The sequence below is a fragment of the Mya arenaria genome, chromosome 1, assembly GCF_026914265.1.
Source record: "Mya arenaria isolate MELC-2E11 chromosome 1, ASM2691426v1".
In the NCBI taxonomy this organism is placed as follows: domain Eukaryota; kingdom Metazoa; phylum Mollusca; class Bivalvia; order Myida; family Myidae; genus Mya; species Mya arenaria.
In genome coordinates this window covers 9,700,577-9,722,219 of record NC_069122.1, presented here as the reverse complement: position 1 = coordinate 9,722,219, position 21,643 = coordinate 9,700,577, and the positions used below count along the sequence as shown (strand labels likewise).

The window sequence follows — 21,643 nt, the reverse complement described above, 5'->3', positions numbered from 1 at the left end:
TGAAGTTCATTTAAATACTCTTCATGAATTTATATGACTGATATTAATCTCCAACCAACTGTTTTTCTATTAATTAAACAGAAGTATAAGTTATATATAAAATCACAAACCTTTTCCAGTCGTATTTAGCTCCAAGTTACTCAGATTTAGCAATCTGCGAAGAGCACACATCTATTTATTCGCACACGAGCAAAAAATATTTGCTCTTCAACATGGCGAATGGTGTTATTGGTCTTTACTCAAGTTTAAGTATGCATTTTACAAGAAAATTATAATTGAAATTCAACTGTTGATGGGTAATTTGCTATTCAAAAGCTGATGAGATCACTCGTGTCGTTTACTGATGATATTTGATAACTATTGAATATCTAGACACATACCAATATTACATGTACGTTACGACTGAATGTTTAACATTGTATTGTTTTGTTTTTGTTTTTATCAGTGTCAAATGTTTAAGTTTATGTAACGATACAAAAAAAAATAACAGTCTTTGCTCTTTCATCTACGTTTTCAATTTCTTTAATTATTTGTATGTTTGACACGATCCTAAAACGACATATCTTAAATTCCAAAAATAGTCACCTATAATCTGTTTAAGTCTTTTATACAAGGATACTAGAGTAAAATAATAGATAATTCGATAAGTTTAACCTTACTTTTGCAAAGATTGTTTTTGAATAGATTCCGAATCGGCGCCGGATAAAACTCGCAAATATCGAATAGCCCTGAAAGAATCCGCTATGCATCGTCACCGTTGATAGTATGTTCATGCCATGTTCTTTGGTCCAAAGGGTCGGGAAAAATGTTTATTGTGACATAAACTGGCGTCAATTTAATATTTTAATTCTTTATTTTATTGAGTCTTGAAGCAAATATGATTTATCAAGGCAGCACGTTGGCCCCACATTTAAAACTCAATATCGTAAAATTCAACTGTAAGTCAGAATCTAAAATTCCTTTTTTATCCATGGCAATTATTTTTTGAAGTCTGACAAAAACGCTAAACTTTTTATTGATTATGAAGTCCGTTTGTTTTAAGAAATAAATGTGGTATTTTGACGTTCAGAATGAGAACACGAGGCGGCTATCGTTGTTACTATTTATAGTAACGTATTCATATAAAAGCAACATATGCGCGGCTGTCAGGTTAGACGATGACCTTGTTTGACCTTTTAGAACACATTTAAAAACAGTTCCATGATCCTTTATGAATCATTCGGTCGCTAGCCCATTATATATTAAAATGTTATAAAAAATATATGCTCGAAAACATCTACATAAATGTAACCAGTTCATTACGTGCAAAATTTATATGCGATAATTAGTATAATGTATATAAATGTAAATAAATGCAACAAACTATATATTACGCAATGAACACACAAAGGATTTAACATCAATAAATTAAAACAACTTTTATTTTCTTATCGAATTTGCTGGCGTATTTTTTTAACGTTTTCGAGCTTGGTAAAAATAAGGTTCTAATGTTGGGATCCCAGCTTGACAGTTTATTATTCCTCTATGACTGAGCATTAAGTTCATTATAAAACCTGAAAACTTTGCAAGTGCTTGTGAAAACAACTTATTATTTTGCATATGGATTCCGAAACTCTAGCGATAAAAACATGCTTGTCAGCTATTTGTACTAGTCACACAATTTGCTGTCCCTGTAGTGATATCATGTATATCATCAGTGTCAGCCAACACACTATTTTAACTTAACCATCAATTACTAACTCGACCAGAACATAACTATGGGCGGCAGCGTTGATCATGAACGTATGGATATAAATTTCTGCTACAAGAACATTGAATATTCCGTTTTCGTTGTTGTAGCCATCTACTAGATTTGTCACCTGAATACATATTGGAATTTTAATAATATATCAAACGTATATTACATTCGAAATGTTGACCCTTGTGAGGAACACAAATGTACCCAGTAAAATCGTTCAGCAGACAAGTAGTAGCTTAAATCCGGCCGTTTGAGTTATCCCTTTCCCAAAATGACAAACACATGTATTTTACATGGGTCATATGACCAGAAATACAGGTCTGGGAAGTGGACCTGTTCATTTAGATTAATATCTGATTTTATGAACTGTTTTGCTCTGCAAGTCATATTGTGAAACATTTGTGTACATTGGGTTAAAGTTGAAACTTTGTTACTAACAGACAATTTGATTAAAAAAAAGCTCAGGACCCACTCTGGATTTGTCCAATACGACCGCGAGAAGATGACAACATTACCCTTATCATGTTAATATATACTTGTGGTTGTTACTGTTAGCTGAATGAATACCTTTTTTAGGGTAATTTTGTATACTTTTTAAATATGTCGAAATTGAACTTTTTCAAAATTCATCCAAACGTTCCTCAAAAACAAACTTCTTGTTGCCGTGGAACCTTTAAATATGGCACACATTTAAATAGAAGGGGATACATAGTTCAAAGATTATTGTCTTTGTTTCCAATGTACCTAACAGTTATACACTGTATTAAATACTTCAAGGTCAAGGTCAAAGTAATTCCAAGGTCAACCTTCTAAAATGCCACCAAGATTTTCTGCACGATTTTCTAGTATATGATGCAAATACAAATTTACGGGATAGAATTATTGCAATTGAAGCCACTCTGGATGTATCAAATATGGTTATAAATGCCAATATTTCCACAACGTGGCATTGAGTATTAGGCTTAATTATACAGCTGTTGATTAATTGAGCCATGGAAGGGCTTTATGGATGCCAAAATGCGCAGTGTATGGCACTAAGAATGCCTTATAAAGAAGCACACGGGTTTATTTGACTCAAACTTGGCATAATTGTTGCCGAAATGTAGTCCGTCTAGCTATAAACATGCTTACTTAACAAATGAGTTTGTTCGGCTTTAAATGGGCTTAAAGGTTTCTTAAATGTAGTCTAATTTGGCTCTGAGCAGAATTTATAAGAGCAGTACATGTTTTGTTTGGCTCTAAATGGGCTTAATGATTGCAAACATAATGTGGTCTACTTGTGTTTATTGAGCTGCATTTGGGTTTACGGAGCACTGAATAAGCTTTATAGTTGCTAAAAGTGGTATATTTGAATGTACTTAAATAGAACTGCTCTTATGTCGTTTGGCCGTAAATTGGGATAATGGTGGCAAAGGTGTGGTCTGTTTGACACTAGGTTTAATTAGAACAGCCGATTGGTTTGCATTTGTCTGAACGTTTTTTGTGGTTGCCAAAATTGGTAGGATAAAGCTGTCACTGATTAGGCTTAATTTGAGTTGTATTAGTTTTATTTGACTCTAAATGGGTTTCATAGTTGCCTGTTTGGCACTGGGTTGGTTTAAATAGAACTGCACATGGGTTTGATAAGCTTTGAAATGGTTTTGGTTGCGGAGATATGGTATAGTTGCCATTAGGAAGACTAACTTAGAGCTGCATATATTTGTTGGGCTCGGAACGGTCTTTGCGGTTGCCTTACTGTGCTATTTGGCATTGACTAGACTTAATAAGAGTTGCGCTTGTGTTTGTTTGGCTCTGAGTGGGACTTATTGAAGCCAGAAATGTGGTCTATCTGGTACTGAGAAGATGTAATTAGAGCTTCATATAAAATGGTTTGTTCCTTGGATGGGCTGTATGGTTACAACAATGTGTTCTATTTTGTACTGATGAGGCTTTATATGACTGTAGTCACAATAGGAAGAGTTTGACCCTTGAAGGGTTTGTGAAGAATCCTTCTGTGGTAAAACAACATTGTAATGCTGCTTTGGCGTTTGTATGGCACCTAATGGACTTAATTGTGGCTGCTTTTGTGTTTATTTTGAGCTGGGTTGGATGTATGACCCCATATCCACCCCCCCCCCCTGTGGTAAGTTTGGCTTAAGATGAACTTTAATGTAACAGGATTTGGATTTACTGGGCACGGATTTGACTTGGGTAGAACCTTTATAAGATTTATTAACATTAAATGATTTCATAATGTTTGTTATTGGGCATATTTAAAAGAGTGTCATAGAGCCTCTAAAGCGTATGTTTGGCTAGGCAATATAGACTAGGAATGATTAAGGGACACATGAGTCATTCTGTGGCGACTGTCTCGCATATAAGTGTTGGTTAAAGCCGAATTGTGGTTTAGATTAATTTCTGTTTATTAAAGCCTCATCCATGTACAGAGAAAACAAGGATATACATTTGACACATTCAACACGAGATATATACACACATGGCCATTGTAAATTAGTTATAAGAGAGTATATAAATATATACATCAAATTGTTAACACAATTCCTAATTTACTATCATATATCATATAATACAACAAAATGTGGGATTATGTTGGGTATCGTAACACATTTATATCATGATTATGCTTAAAATGCGGAAATAAAACATAAATGAGTAAAATCTGAACACTGTTTTAAAGGTGCACTAAATGTGCTCAAGTAAAATATGGTCTAAGCTACCAGGTATCATCAACAATTAATCTTTTTAGTAAGCAGATTATCAGACATGTATATTACCATTTTATAAAGTGATGATGGTAATCTAGTTCAATACAGGAAATAAGAAATTAAACAAAATAACATTGTGTTACAAATGTGTTACACTTTATAAACTATTTACCCAGACGAAAATCACTCATTTGCAGAATTAAAAAGCAGGTTTGGGCTTAATCCTTGACAAGTTACTATTTGAGAAAAAATACTCTAAATATTGCCATTTACAGCAAGGTACATGAAATTCAGATAAAAAATCACTGTACATAAATACATTAATACAATCAAGTAGTGCATGCATTCCATCTATTATTACATGTCTCTGTTTACAGAAAAAACAGCAACGTTGATTTAAGGTAAACATTTATCAAGGCAATCTCAATCAGTATACGTACAACACCACATCTAAATTAAGCTGATATATGACATTAAGGCATGCCGATTGCACACTATTTCACAAACGGCAACCAAGGCACGTTTTTTATCAAATTAAGAAAAATCCGTTTTGAATAACACATGCAATTTTATTTTTATGTATAACTATGTCTTTGTTTGCATAAATAATAACATCAAGTTTCTTTCAATATAAACAAAATATTGCTTCAACTTTATAATGGATTTTACAGTTTAAATAGCAATTTAATGTTTAGACAAGTACATCCGAAAAGCAAACGTATACAAACATGATAAAAATATGATACTTGCTAACTGATTTTAAACTGAATACCAATACATATCGATGAGCTATGTTAGGTAAAATAGGTACCCCACTCAACATATTGCCCATATTTGAAAACAGACAGAAGTCTTTTGCAATCCAGATATCATCTAAAAACTCATTTTTATCACGGTGAAGGTAGATCACAACAATATCAATTCAAACAAAAGCTAGTCAGTGCTAGCCTTTTTTCAAGAAAGACGACTATCTGTGTCAATGAAAGGGTTAAACATATTATCGAAAGAACTTCGTCACTATTCGATGTGAAACAAATAGTTAAATAACTAGTGAAAGTGCATGAATGCGTGCATTATACTTCTGAAGATCGATGTACTAACACAAACGCATACTTTAATGTTACTGATTAATTCCATTTCTCTGTGGATGGGGGATTTTCGATAAGTCGGCGAAGCTGTCTAAGGATGTCTGTGAATAGAAACCTCTCCTTAGAATCGAAAGCACAGCAGCGCTTCATGAGGTGATAGATGCTGTCAGGTATACTTCTTGAAACTGGCAGAAACTCCTCTGAAAATCCAATAAGAATCTTAATACTGTTTTAAAAATTAAATACCAACAGTATACTTTAGGTGAAAACGGAGGTTAACTCTGTCATAATGTGTTAACTTACCTACCTATACTTTTAGATGATGTCTGGTGTTCCTTAAAATTCGTTAATACTGTAGTTGCAATGTATCGAATTTTATGTTAATTCAATATCAATAAATTGATAAAGGTAGCCATTCGTGAACATATGTTTTTCTATGATCACGTGTGAAATAAAATACTTGCTCTGAAAGCGAACAAAATATATGTTTCTCTTATGCTTAAGTGACACTTTTATTCAAACCCAATACATACACATGTATAACCATCATCGATTTTGAGTGATACATTTTTAATTACGTACTAAATAATGTATTTATGGAAAATTTTAAAAACTGATAACAAGATTGTAACCGTGTATTTAATAGCTGAAAACGCTAAAATATTAAATTATTGGTGAGTGCTAAAATATAAACTGTGATCTACTATTTCATACAGAAATACCGTGTTTTCTGCACTCAATTCTTATGAAAACCTACAGAAACAACCTCAGTAGGAAAACGTTTAAACATAAACCCGGTTTAATGGCACTGGGTAAACGCCAAAGACATAGAACACAAAAACAACAAATCACAAAAAAGAAATATGAAAGAACAGCACAAAACTCCCTGAACAACACAGTGCATACATACTATATATAACCGTAAGCTTATCAAGGATTGTTAGGTACCGCCTTGGAACTGTCAGTAAAATGAAAATTCACTGGGGGTTTAAAACCAGTTTACGTGCACAAACCTCACTCTAATCCCAAGAATCCTACATAAAGAAAACACGCAAAAGGTAAATCTTATCAAAGTATGCATTAACTTGAGGAAACTTAATTATAAAACAAATACAAACAAACTTATACGAAAACCCCAAGTACTTCAATGATTAGAGATTCCAACTCTATCTGCAGACGGAGGAATACATTCAGAGCACTTTATGCAAAAACTTTTCTCTCAAATGATTAAACGCAGTATCCTTCATAATAATCATTGTTTTCGACATTTATTCATCCTTTTATGTATATTAAATAATTGTATTAATGTGGTAATCTTTTTTTTTTGAAGTAAAATCACTCTAATATCGGAGATTTATAGCTGTTTCAACTAGCTATTTTGGTAGGTAACCCCTTTTTAGTCAGATTCACGCAGCTTTAATCGCCAACGGCTTAGATTGTCGTACCTACGCCGGTTTGTGAAAATTATTTATCCAATACAAACATGCGTTTTGCAACCATGTCGTTATCAAATGATAACAATGCGCACATTCTAGATATGTCCAAACATTTCCTCTTTCTGATACCAAGTTGGATATAATGTTTTTGTTTATTATTAAGTGTAGAAAATTGTTTGACTTGGAACAAAGACAGTTTCTACTCAAACTTAGTTTCGTATCTTGCCGTATAATTTAACTCCAATATATTTTGAGCTTTTTTTCTATTTCAAAGTAGATATTTGTGTATGTAAAATATTTGTCTTGGCATAAACAACTTGGTATACACATAAAAAAGGTGACATAAAGGTATATATGTTTACTGCTGTATATTTGTTAAGTAATATATTCTTTCTAGGCTTTAACGATTAAAATCATCGAAAGACGTAGGTCTCTTTCTGAAAATAAAGTTTATTATTCTTCTCGTGTTTCAGTTCAAACATTTCATAAACAATCATCAACAAGCTTTTATTGATGCATTTAAGTTTAATAACAGTTAAACCACGAATTGTTTTCTTTTATTTTCTGAATGAATAGTTGAATAGTCGAAAGTGTTGATTAACGTTGGGTTTAAAACTGTTTCAAGGTATTAATATGGATACTAATTCAGCCTCAATGTCAGAAATCAGTCGGATTCGCTTTTGATAAGTAGTTTCCAAGATGAAGTGAAGACCACACTTAAATGCTGACAGTCCAATGGTCGTTTGACATTTTGTGGTGGAATATTGTAGTATTTCACCTAACTATCTGCTAATTGTTGTGTTATTTACGGAAATTTCGTATTACGAAGTCAGACACATTTAAAAGATGTTTGAACGTTTATATTACCTCGATAACTTCGGTTTTGTACAAAAGCAAATTTTCGAGCATTCAGCTTCAATAAACGTTTGAATAATATGGTCATATTCACGGTAATTTGGGTTTATTTTCAAACGATCTTACTTCAAACATATCCAATCTCTTCTTAATATCATATTTTTCCTATTGACATAATTTACTGGTTCAAAAGTGAGGTACTCAGTTTCTATCAGAGGGAAGTTACTTCGATTGATGTTTAAAGTAGTTCTTAAAGATGATATTTTCACTCGTTAGGATATAGTGAAAATAACAACTTTTGTTGATTCAATAAAAATACTAAGTTTTCTCTGAAGAAAGAGTATGTCTTAACCATTGTAGGCAGCGACTGCGTTGATAGAATAACGATTTTTGAAAATAGAATACTTCCTTAAAGCTGTACTCTCACAGATTAATGAGTTTGACACCTTTTTTATATTTTGGCTTGGAACGAGCCAATTTTTACGAAAATCCATCAAAACCAGTTATATAAGACTGCTGACAAAAAATTAGATCGCAGATTTTTATATTTAAGATCAAAATTTGATGTTTTATGCATTTTTCTTAAACCGTTTCTAACGGTTTAAGCCATAAAACATTAATTTTCGAACGGAAATATGAAAATCTACGATCTGATTTTTTTGTCAGCAATCTTATTTCATTGGTTTGCAGATATTTGCGCAAAACTTTGCTCTTTCCAAGACAAAAATAAAAACTTTGTTAAAATGGTAAATCTGTGAGATTGCAGCTTTAACCGGTGCTAGGGGTAATGACACATTTACACTGACCACTGTTGTTTCTGTGAAGTCTTTATCAATCGTATTTTTTTGTGTTTTCAAATTATATTTCTGTCCGATTGTAATCGACTTAAGCACACATAGTTCTCAAGCTATCTGTTATCCACAATAAAACGATGTTAAAAAAGCCAAATGTATTTTTAATCTTCGAATCAATTTGTATCCGACATTCGACGCAGGTGGTCTAACTCAATCATGTTAATCAAACACTTGTTAAGCAAATTGTTTCATGTTATTGTTACACTTCCATGTAACTTCATACTTCTAAAAAACTAAATATTAATTTGAAGCCGTAAAACAAGATACAGAAGTTTCAAATGTTGTTGTTGTTGTTTTTTTAAATTTCAGGGTATTATTTAAATATATATGCATTAATAAAGACTCAAAACAACTTACTGTTCCTAAAATAGCGTTCGAAATTGGGCTTGGCTCCCCTAGAAAAGATTTCCCATATTACCACTCCGTAGCTCCAGACATTCGACTCCTCTGTCGGTCGTTCTCCTGATCGAAATATTGCACATTGAAGGCATACACAAATATTTTATATTAAATAAAATCTTTTACAGCACACTGAATGGAAATAATAATATCATGCTTCCACGGCTGGAGCAATGTGTTGCTATAACTCTGTTTATTTGAACTATTGTGATTCCGAGAAATAATTTAAAGTACATTTTATAAACCCATTGGACTATCTAAGGAAATCTGTGTAAAAATGCTTAACCGCTTCTAAATGAAAGCATTTAATCAATATGGCTGCTGATTTATGACGTAATGCCCGGAAAATCTCCCTTTCTGCCCTACCTTTCTCCCTACAACCCTTCCTCCTCTTTCTCACCCTCGCTGACAAAAATGATTTTGGTTTATCCAATATGAGAGGCTGTTTAACAATGTGTACCTTTTCTTGTATTGTCTGGACCCGAGGGTAGTTTATCAGTCAAACTCGTTGCAACACCGTAAATGCCGTAATCCGATATCTTTACAACGCAATCGTTTGTTATGAAACAGTTTCTGGCTGCGAGAGTCCTACAACAAGAAACAAAGTGCCGAATTGATTGATCGGGAATTGACAAACATTTTTGAAATATAGGTTAATGTTTTTAAGGATAATAGCATAAAATTCGTTATTTTGTGATGCAGTTTAACACTTCTTTCACGAATATTAAGAACAAAAACAAACACAAATTGGAATTTGCTATAATACTGTTAGGAATTTGCACGAATACAAGTCTTTAGTAATGTTAAAGATATTCTTGTCGAAACAAACATTCAAGACTCTTCTTATATGTTTACATTGGTTCGCAGTATAGTTGAAAGTGATTACTTTTAACTTCACTAATAGCGCTGAATTTAAATTTGAGTCGATGAAAAATGAACAAGTTCGATTGTTTTATTCTTTGTAACTTGTCTTTGTTTTTGTAAAAACCATATGTTCGTCAATCAAGCCATCAAGTAAGGCAAACGTATAAACAATTATCGTTCTGACTTTAACAGTTTAATTGATTCAGCATTAAATTTGTATAATTTTGTCGCCACAAAGTTCAGTAAAAGAACTTATAGCAAGCTGCACGCAGATTGAACGATTTGAATATATATGCAAACAGCTACAGAAACATACTCAGTAGCAAATAGTTTAAACATAAACCCGGTGTAGTGGCAATGGGCAAACGCCAAAGACATAGAACACAAAATCACGAACAAGAAACATAGAACAGCACAAAACTCTACAAACAGCACAGTGCATAAATACTATATATATAAATAATTGGTATGTATATCAAGAATTGTTAGGTACCGCCTTGGAACGGTCAGTAAACTGTAAATTTACTGGGGGTTAAAACCAGTTTATGTGCACAAACCTCACTTTTATCCCAACAATTCTTATAAAGATAAAACGCGATATTCATTTATCCTTTTCGTTATATTAAATCAATTGATGTTTTTTTGGTACTGCTTTTTGGGGGAGTAAGAGTTTATCTTTAAACGTTTAGTTTTTATGCCCATTGAGGACTTTTAAAGCTAATATTAGACACTTACTGGATTCACAAACAAAGCACTGTTGTCAAAAGTTTTAACTCAAAATTAATGTATTATGTACTATCATAATGTATTTTTCTTCACATTATATACCTCACATCGTTTGTGTTTAAATGTTCGAGTCATGGATCCTATTGCCATTATTGAGATATTTATGTTGAATAAAGTGATACTAAATACAATTTTTTCTTCTTGTTCCCTATGCTATCTGGGCCCGTTTCAGTAAAAGATCTTAGCCGTAAATAAATCAATCTTAAATCTGTAGAAACGTTACAAATGTCAACAAGTTGTTTTTATTAATTGTAATTACTTTGTCATCATTTTAAGTACTGGCTGCAGTCTATTCGCATAATTCATTAACACAACACACAAAATTTGACGCCATGATAAGTTCAATTTACTTCTTTAATCTACTTAAATCTTTATTGAAATGGCCCAAGGCCAATGATGTTTCTTTAATTTCTTTCATAGAAAAGTCTTGCATATCTTTATGAAGGTATTTGGAGTTGTTGCTGAAGTTTATGGATGGATTTTGCCTTTTACAGTGGCCTTGGATCTTTTAGATAATTTAGTACATGCATACAATGTCATAATGATTATGCTAACCCCATGCCATCATTAGTACGCAACTTGTAAAGTTTATTTATTTGACGTTGTTTTTTAGATATGATAATACTTTTTTGCATCCACCTGATGGACACTAAATAAAGACGAACCGCGATGTGGAAGTTGTAGTCTCCTCTATATTTAAAATTGATATTACTTAACCCTGTCAAGGCCACCATTGAAACAAACATATGACGTCGCCAGGGCCAAACATGCAATTGAGCACATTGTAATTCCAGAAAGTCGATTTTAAGGAAATAAACATAACTGTATGAGATAAATAATTTCCGTTTGATTTAAGCTAATGTAACAATGTTGTTGTTTAAAGTTAAAGGCAAAGTTTTACTTGTTACAGATAGGCCCATGGAACAGAGATGGTTACAACACCCATCAATTCCTCGACACTCTGTAATTAATAGTATGTCTATAAATCTGGGAATAATTCCTTTCGTAGCATTTAAAACATGGTGAAACCCGGACAAAAATTGAGTTAAACTAGTTGTATTCAGCTATTTATTTTTTTATATTGAAATATTACATATTGAAAACAAATACCTTGAAAACCCTTCAATTATGTCTTTATAATTCCTCTTAAATCTTAATGTAATACTGCTTACATGAACGTTGAAATTTCAGCACCTTTTGCCCAAGTTTATTTTTGTTTGTCAAGGGGCACCGAGGGGCGTTGACAAAGATACAATTTACCCCCATTTCCATGCAAATTATTATTCATGTGTTGCCGTTATACAGATTATACAATTATATACATTTTTATAATCTGCTAAATACACTGCAGGAATCTTATTTACAGAAAAAGTCCTAAATAATTATATTACTTGTGTGAGCATCCATGAGCGATCAAATATTCCATGCCGGTAGCAATGTCTAAACACATCCTGGCGGCTTCTATCGTTGTTTGTTTGTTGTTGATCGAACGAAGGTTATCAAGAAGACACTGCCCTGCAGAAAAAAGTATTCAACACATTTAATATTTTCTGCAAGTTTAACCTTCAATCAGAAATGTAGAAACTGCTTACATAACAAAAAAAACGTTTCACCATTAAATAGCATAAAGAGAATTCTTTACTGTAAAGTACAATATTTATGCGAAAAAATCCCTTAATTAAATGTGTCAATATACTGCTCGAAGCAGTGCTTGTCTATCAGGTGGACAAAGTAAACATTAGCAAATATTATAAATCAAATAACTCGCGTTATGTCTTCAATAATTATTCCTATATAGTTATTGCAGAATTAACGCGATTTATTTGAAGTATTCAGAACGAGCGCAAAGTGCGACTTTTGCACAGTTTCCATTATAAGGGTTGGGAATGTTAACTGTTATGTACCAGATTTTCAAGCTGGGTAGCTGAGATAAGAAGGGTGTGAACATTGATCGGTATAGATTTATCCATGGGCACTCTACTTATTGCACTGTTAGAACTCGGTTGGTTACTGCTCTAGTACAAGGAAAAATCATACAAAATATCAAAGCAGGACTTCCGCCACCATTGTGCACACCATGTTATACAGTTCACCCCAAAACGAAATTACTGAATATTCCAAACGGGCTAAATTCACCGCTTCCTGTTAGTTTTCAAAGTTGGGTCTGTTATGTATCCCAAACTTAAATCGTTCAGCCTGCAACTGAAGATGAAGTTAATACAAGCACTAGTAAACGCTTAAAAACGTTGAGTTGCTAAATATCTTTGCAAATATTATAACAGGTATTATTTCCAATGAGACCAGCAATGCATGAAACATACTCATTGACAATTCTAATAGGTTCTGACCAATGTGGTATATCGTACCTGAAACATACTCCATGGCAATCCTAATAGGTTCTGATTGGTTAAGAGTCATGGACACTGTGTGATTCTATCTTTACCATACTCCATAACAATTCTTATTGCTTGTGACTCAAGACCAATACGTTTTCCTACCTGTAAAATACTCCATGCTTATTCCAATTGGTTGTGACTCGATGATGATGTGTACTCGTACAGGTAACATACTCCATGACAAATCTAATAGGTTGTGACTCAATGACAATGTGTAATCGTACCTGAAACATACTCCATGACAATTCCAATTGGCTGTGACTCAAAGACAATGCCAAGGTATTTGACAAGGTTTGGGTGATCCAATGTTCGCAGCGCTGCCATATGCGTTGCAAAGGCTTGCCGCTTAAAATAAGATAAACATAATTATAACATAATATTATGTGTTGTGCATATATCATATTTACGTTGAAACTAAAGAAAAAGTAGGACCAATTGTTTTTTCTTAAAGCATATTTTCGATGAAAAATGAATAATGTTTGAGATATTAACACCTTAAAGGTGAATTATGTAAAATGCCTGTTTGTTCTATAAATCAATAAAAACATAACAAATCAGAATACAGATCAGAAACAGGTCATGTTTTATCTACCTATGTCACTAAGCAAACATGTCATCATATGGCCAATTTTATCATGTTTTTACTTTTAAAGTATTTGTCAAAATGTTTTTCTTTTTTTCTACTGAAAAGACACACATGCAGACACACGCTTGCACACACACGCGCGCTTGCACACACACACACTCGCACGCACGCACGCACGCACGCAAGTACGCTCGCACGCACGCACGCACGCAAGCACACACACACAATAAGAAAAATATGACATAATTCATTTTGCACTCACCATGCTATCCGTACATTTGCGTTTGTACACTTTGACAACTACATTTACGTTCATTGGCTTACAAAATCCCTTGAAGACTTTAGCGAAATCGTTGAAATGTCCCTGTAAAAAGAGGGTAAAGTTTCAGCTCCAAAATGAGACAAATATAATGTAACATTTAGAAAGGCAGAATGTCAAGTAAAACGACAACATCAGAATTTTAATAAATGAGCTGGCAGAATAAACTTTTAAACTCATCTTTCTAACGATAACCTATATATGTTGCCTAACAAGGATGCACACATAAATGTAGTTTTATTATAAAGATTACAAATCAAAATGATAGAGTGCCAGTTTTGTCAAGAACTGTAAGGTAATTCACCTGAATGACAAAACAATGGGAGCGTCAAGGAGTATCGGTGGTGTATAGAACTCTAATAATGCCCAACAAATTACAAGGACTAGCCCAGAAGCCGAAACTCAAACTTAAAAAGGCGCATGGATCAAAGCAAAACAAACAATAAGTGACACACAAAATTACAAGACAGCAAACACTCCACTAACATCAACCTATTGTGATTAGACAGTGTTGAGATGACCGCCTTGGCATGGTCAATAAAAAAATTGTAAGACCTTACCTGGTGCTTATACCGGTTTAAGATCTTGCTCTAGCATGCATCAATACTTGCACAATTAAAAATATATACCTCAACTTTAATAAATGTTATTATGAAAAGATTTACCTGTCCAATCCGTACGCACGATACAATTTCATCCAATCTGATTTCCCCACAGTCCTGTAAAACAACTTATTAAAGGTGTATTTGATTCGGACTGCATGTGCTTAATATCAAAGGAATAAAGAAATTATATTATAAGGTAATGTACTTGACATTTCGAATATTACACAATAACATTTGCACGGCAAAATCCGCGGAAATAATAGATATACCATATATACAGTGGGAAGTACCCTACTGGTGCTGTGGTTTTGTTAAAAGCAAACTAACTAGTATTAGCCTTTTAGCCAGCAAACATTTGCTAAAGCATAGTACAAACAACCAAAAAGGTCAAAACAAACCCTACCGGTTTACCATCAATGTCACTGGAACACTCGAGCGCTGGATTATAACGAATTGGTCTGGGAGGAAGCGGCGGAGGCTTTGACTCATTTGCCTGCAGAAGACACATGCGATCTATTAAATCTTAAACATATTTGAATGGAGATCCGTAGGAAGCAGCAAATACTCATTGTATATATATGCTTGCTTAATATTGTTCACCGGCAAATGAGAAATCATTGATTAAGTCAACACATTGCTGTTGTCTAAAATATGCTGATATGAAATCGCGGCAAACAAATAATTACATTCAATTCAACTTTTTTTTACAACGAATCAAAATGTTGCTTTTATATTTAAGTAATACTCTTCTGTCAATATTTGTAGGAAGTTATGGTCATTATAACTATTTATTGTACTTACTAATTATTATATTACGATGATAAAATTTATTGCATACGTACATCGAGACGGTCACTTGCTCTTTTTACAATAAAGTCTGATCCTTTGTCCTCAAACCATTTTTCCACATCGATGTTGCAAACCAATGTAATTGGCTCTGTAATACTTCGTTGTTTTAGCTCCTCTACTTCAGATGTCAATGTTTCAAGTTCTTTTTTCAGCGTCGTCATCAAAATATATTGCTTTTTGTATTGATTGTTGCGAATACTAGCCTCGAAATCAGTTTTTTTCGATGTAATTTTCTGTTTTAGTTCACTACATGCCGCTGAGACAATTTTTATGTCTTCTTCACCTTTGTTGTACATGTCAGTCACCGCATCTTTAGCATTTTTTGTTTGTTTTTCAATTCGATCTACTATTTTTTTCTTGTAAGCATTCAGTTCTCTTAAGCAGGCTTCTTTGCTAGTTTTATTACGGGACTGACTTCCTGACAAGTTTTCTTCGATTTGTAAAATATTATCGCTCATGTCTGTTATGGATCTCCTAAGGCGGTTAGCCAGTTTAGTATCTACATTTTCCTTTGTAATATCATCAAGATCAACAATGTCTTGTCCACAGGTAGCGTGTTCTTTCAAATGACATTTGCCACAACCTACATTTGCATGCTTTTTACAAAAGAACACATATTCAGATCCATGCTTGCCACACTTTTCTTGGTCTATATCGCTCGCCATGTTAGTTGATTTTGAGAGGCATTTACGTGCCTTATCTTTTGGAAATACAAGAAGCACCCAACACGTTTCCTCTTCGTATGATGTGCTTATGTTGGAATCCAATTAATTTGCGACGCTGAATATACAAACATAAAACTCATTAAAAGAAGGTGACTATTGTGAGTTTGGTGTGTGGTCATTAAACCTGACAAGTGGTTTTCCTTCGGGGTTCTCCGGTTTCCCCCACACTCTCGCGTAAAAGCGTGCCAGAGATAGGGAGTAATATAATGTTGTTATAATTTGTTTCACATTCGTTTTAGAAAAAATGAGTTTAAACTTAACTAATCCATCATAATTTCCATAACAACCTAGTAAAGTGAGCTTCTTTATACATTACACGTCGATCTATTCTTCCTTATCGATAGAATTTTCAGCGGCAAAAATCCCATGTTTTTAGTTTTAGTCTTTATATGTCGTAAACAATTGGAGAAGCTGTTAATATGGTTGGTATTGCAACGTAATGCCTCTAGTTATTAGTTGATGTTTTTAAAGGCTATTATCCCATTATTAGCATTAAAATATTCCGAGACAGTGCTAAAAACACATTTAGAGGAATGGATGACGAAACATTGTCACACGTAGGTCTGTTGCCCTTAAACGGTGCAATCGAACATCATAATGTATGTGAAAGGCTCATTATAACGACAATGTCGAGGATTGCTTTTTTTATCCTGCCTATTTGTGAAGACCCTTAATGATTCAAACGTATTACTATATATATTTTCTTTTTCGTGATACATTTACTTAATATATACTTCTCAAAATTTGATAGGGATCATATTTTTTAATATAAAGTACATACGTATTTCAAAAAAAAACGATATATCAACACTAAATGTTATCAAATGGCATTGTTTCAGGTTTCAAATGTCATAAGATATCAGTACCAAACCAATTCCGTTCAAGCGTAACGGACTCCTAAACATGATAGGGGTCAAAAGCAGGCGTATATCAGGTTGTCAACAAATTTGGAAAGTCAACAGAATACCTTTGAACTTTTCTTAAACCAATGTTAGTAGCGTGTGTGATGTCCACGAGTGTCAATAACAGCTTGACATCGCCTCCGCATGTTGCTGATAAGCCTCCGGAGCTGTTGCTGAGGGAGTCTGGCCCATTCCTCCTGGAGCGCTGTTCTGAGCTGATGAACCGTTGTTGGCTGGACCGGACGAGCAGAAACAGCTTTCTGAAGCATGTTCCAGGCATGCTCGATCGGGTTCATGTCGGGGGAACGAGCTGGCCAGTCTTTTCTCTCGATGGTAGCATTTTTCAGAAATTGGTTTGTGATGTTTGCTCTGTGTGGGCGCGCATTATCATCCATGAGAATGAAATCAGGACCGATTGCACCTGCATACGGTCGAACATAAACGTCCAGGATCTCGTTACAATAACGAACAGCCGTCAACGTACCGTTTTCAATTACGTGTAAAACTGTTTTCCCGTGCATACTGATTCCGGCCCATACCATGACTGAGCCCTTGCCATAACGTCATGTTCGGCGACACAAACAGGAGCAAAACGTTCATTACGTCCCCTCATCACTCTGGAACGTCGATCTGTAAAGTCAATACAAAACTTTGACTCGTCTGTAAAAAGCACTGTGGTCCATTTGTTTAACGTCCATCCAACGTGTTGACGTGCCCAGTCCAAAAGCTCCTGGATGTGGTATCGGGTCAATGGGATGCGAATTGCCGGTCGTCGTGTCATCAAGCCAGCACTATGGAAACGATTTCTGATGGTTTACGTTCAAACTCTTACGTTTGTGGCGTTCTGGAAGTCATTACGTAACGAAGTGGCGTTACGAAAGCGGTTACGTCTGGCTAAAACTGTAATGTAACGATCCTGAACGTCAGATGTAGCCTTTGCACGACCACCACCATGTCGATGTTGAGCATTTCCATTCGTTTGATAACGATTCCACATCATCCAAACTACACTTTGTGACACATTCAGGTGTTCTGCCACAGTCCTCTGAGACAACCCTGCCTCCAGCATTCCAATGCCAACATGCATTTCATCAGGAGTTAAACGTCTTCTGTTTGGCATTTTGAACACAATGTAGTAGATGATCCGAGTAAAAATCGAAACCACGAAGCGAAAAACAAGAAATGACCACATGTTTAAGTTGTTACATGTATGCCAAAAAGCCTTATTTCGTGGGTATGCAGTTTTCCGTGCCGCCCGTGCACGCGCTGGTAGCAATACAATCAAAATCATCGAACATTCTAGAGGCCTACGAAGGGATAAAACTAATGCTTTGAAATTAAATAAGCATGCTTATTTGGTTAAGTTTTTACAAATAACTAATCAAGTGATCCTTATCAAATTTTGAGTAGTATAGTTAAACACGAAATGCGACAAACATTTCTGAAGAAAACAAAAGTTCTTTTAAGTATATTTTTGATAGAGTAAAACTAGAACTATATCATATATACGGAAAATTTAAAGTTTCTTGATGTATTTGGTCTTTTATTCTTTGTTTATGATTTTCATTGGTGAATTACTCTAATGGCTGGTGTATTTGCTGTAATGATTTATCTCACTGGTAGATAAACATGGTGTAAAATTGGAACCTGACGCCGAACATTGATTAAATTTGGTATCATTTTACCTTGCAATGATGGAAAAGAATTTCAAGCAATCTCTTTATCACATACGATACAAACAAATGACAGTTCTTATATTGATTGTAAATACGTTTATGAAAAACTACAGAAACAAGCTCAGTTGCAAAATGTTTAAACATAAAACCCTTTTAATTGCACAGGGTAAACGAGAACTACATTGAACACAAAAAACAAACAATCTTATCATACATATTAAATAAAAACAGGAGTGTTTATCGAGGATTGTAAGGTACCGCCTTGGAATGGTCAGTAGAATGTAAATTGACTGGGGTTTTTAACTAGTTGTGTGCAAAAACGTAAATGGTAAATCTTATCAAAGTGTACATTTACTTGAGGAAACTTAATTATAAAACAATAATAATAAACCAATAGGTAAATCCCAAGTACTCATATGATTAGGGATCTCAGAGAAAGGAATAAAAATAAAAGTACCTAGTGCAAGAACTTATCAAAGATATGATGCAGTTAATGTTTAAAACTATGAACATCACGCACAGTTTGTCTAAGCAAATAAAAGGGTTCAAGTTGTGTAATCATAGAGATTCATAATGAAAAGCGTCATTGTACTAAAACTGGAAACAAACAAAGAAAACATTATTAAAAATAAAACCACAACATATCTTTGCTAACATTTTTTTCCACATGATTACCTAAGTAAAATTTAAAAAAAAGATACGTCACAGACTGGAACATTCCTAGCAAGCCCAAAACAAACTATTGCTTTTTCGTTCTCCCTGCACCCAAATCACGTGTCGTCAAAGGCAAATGCGTGTTCGATTTGGAAAGGGGATTGGAGGAGGGAATATGTGTTGTACACTTCATTATTCACCAATTCAGTCGCAAGTAAGTTCAGAAAAAAGAACATGATTTTTTATCGTTACATTTGTATTTAGACTTTGTAAATTTCTGTACTTGAACATAATGATTTTTTTTTTTAATTTCCTGATTTTAGGTGTTTTATTTATATGAACACTTCGATAGAGTAATCACAGTCCATATGTGTTATGAGTAATTCTGACGATAATCCATTTTTTGAGATAACTTATGTATGTATGCTATTGAATTGCAATAACGCGGAAGATAAAATGTCAATTGACTGGCACCCATTTCACACTCGTTTTATTTTGCATATCCGAGAGCCAGTACCAAGGGAAGTAACTTCAGCGTGTAGAGCAACGCCCTGGGAAGAAAGTCGGCAGTATTTGTCGAACATAGAACAGGGGCAATTTTGTAACAAAACTAACGTCCTTTTAGATGATTTATACTCAAACATAGTGTTTTTCAAACTAGAACGCTGTCAATCATTTTCATTGTCATATACTAATAGCGCGTCAAAGTAATGTTCAGTTGTACTTTTAATCACTTCCTGATTGCCAAAAAAAATATGCTTCGCCAAAGACCAACATGTCCATAGGTTGTGTCAAACAGTTGGTACATGGCCACATTTCTTATATAACAACACTTATGCGTTAAAATGTAAATGTTTTACGAACCACAAACTGATACAACATTGCACTATAATTCGCTCAAAGCAACTACATGTGTATAAAGGACACCTGTATTATGTATTCTTTATATTGAACCTTAAAGTTTACATACCATTTGTTTTTTTGAAGATTTTGTTTTTTTTGGTCCTTTAAACCCACTGTTGCATCTTGGAAGTTATATCAAACATATTCCAAGCTATTCTACACCTAAACATGTTACCCTACATTCTTGACTACCAGTGATATTGTGTTGAAATCCAAATCTAGCATATGAATATTCGTGTATATATTCAAATGCTAGTAGTTAAATATTTCCAACTCAATAAACTCCAATCCATTTTTGACAACGGAATATAATATCGCATTTATCCTTAAATACATACATACTTCCAAACATTAAACATAGATATTAAAACAAAACATTAGACGAAGCTTACCTTTCCTCTAAAATCACTCAGAAAAAGAAATACACAGTACTGAACAAAAACGTAGTATTTTCTTTCAAGCCTCAATTATTTCCGTCTCTATTCTGTATATCTATTGCTTTGTGCATATCTCATATGTCTTCTTTCATATCATGTTACCCATGCATATAACTTATGTTTATGCTAAAACTGTATGCATAATGTTACTGCAATATTTGAATAAATATTGTTTAAACTAACGTAGTAGGACATATCAAATGAAATGTTTGGATCGGATATCAAAACGATCGTATTCATTGCGCAATAAACTGTGTATTTTTACCAACGTATCGGGGTTTGTTTAAATGGTAAATATCTGTTTAAATTTTACAAGCGAATACATTGGTGTGATGGTTAAGGTAACGGTTTAGTACTGTGGTGCGTTTATATAATTATTCCCCCCTTCGAAGAAGAGGGGTAGATTGCTTTGCACATGTCGGTCGGTCGGTCGGTCGGTAAGTCGGTCGGTCGGTCAGTTCGTCTGTAGAGCAAAGCTTGTCCGAGTGATAACTCAACAATTCCTGGATGTATGGTCATCAAACTTGACATGAGCGGTAGATGACCCCTATTGATTTTAGGGCTCATTGGGTCAAAGGTCAAGGTCACAGTGACCTTTAATGGTAAACTAATTTTAAATCTTGTCCGAGTGATAACTCAACAATGCCTAGACCGACGGTCATCAAATTTGATATGGAAATTGGGCCTGACCAGTAGATGACCCTTAATGTTTTAAGGCGTCATCGGGCTAAAGGTCAAGGTCACAGTGACCTTGAATGGTAAAAGGTTGTCCGAAGGATAACACGAAAATGCCTGCACCCATGGCCCTCCAACTTGACTTTGAGGTTGGGCCTGACCAGAAAATGACCCCTATTGATTTAAGGAGT

The 21,643-nt window shown here is 34.1% G+C and overlaps 1 protein-coding gene across 3 annotated transcripts; it reads right to left on the bottom strand.

Moving 5' to 3' along the window:
• Positions 1-4,128: 4,128 nt before the first annotated feature.
• On the bottom strand, positions 4,129-20,915 carry LOC128234669 (ephrin type-B receptor 2-like). 3 transcript variants are annotated; one of them, XM_052949269.1, is made up of 10 exons: positions 20,733-20,915; positions 15,474-16,260; positions 15,035-15,124; positions 14,692-14,745; positions 13,970-14,071; positions 13,346-13,466; positions 12,117-12,240; positions 9,536-9,663; positions 9,034-9,138; positions 4,129-5,731 (listed from the first exon to the last, which is right to left on the bottom strand). In XM_052949269.1, exons 2-10 carry the CDS (start codon positions 16,143-16,145, stop codon positions 5,571-5,573), a joined length of 1,557 nt encoding a protein of 518 aa, XP_052805229.1. In that variant the 5' UTR covers positions 16,146-16,260; positions 20,733-20,915; the 3' UTR covers positions 4,129-5,570. The 3 variants fall into 3 exon arrangements, with proteins under 3 accessions (XP_052805229.1, XP_052805063.1, XP_052805143.1); XM_052949103.1 differs by having other exon boundaries at positions 12,117-12,244; positions 13,347-13,466; XM_052949183.1 differs by lacking the exon at positions 20,733-20,915 and adding an exon at positions 20,408-20,709 and having other exon boundaries at positions 12,117-12,244; positions 13,347-13,466.
• Positions 20,916-21,643: the final 728 nt, after the last annotated feature.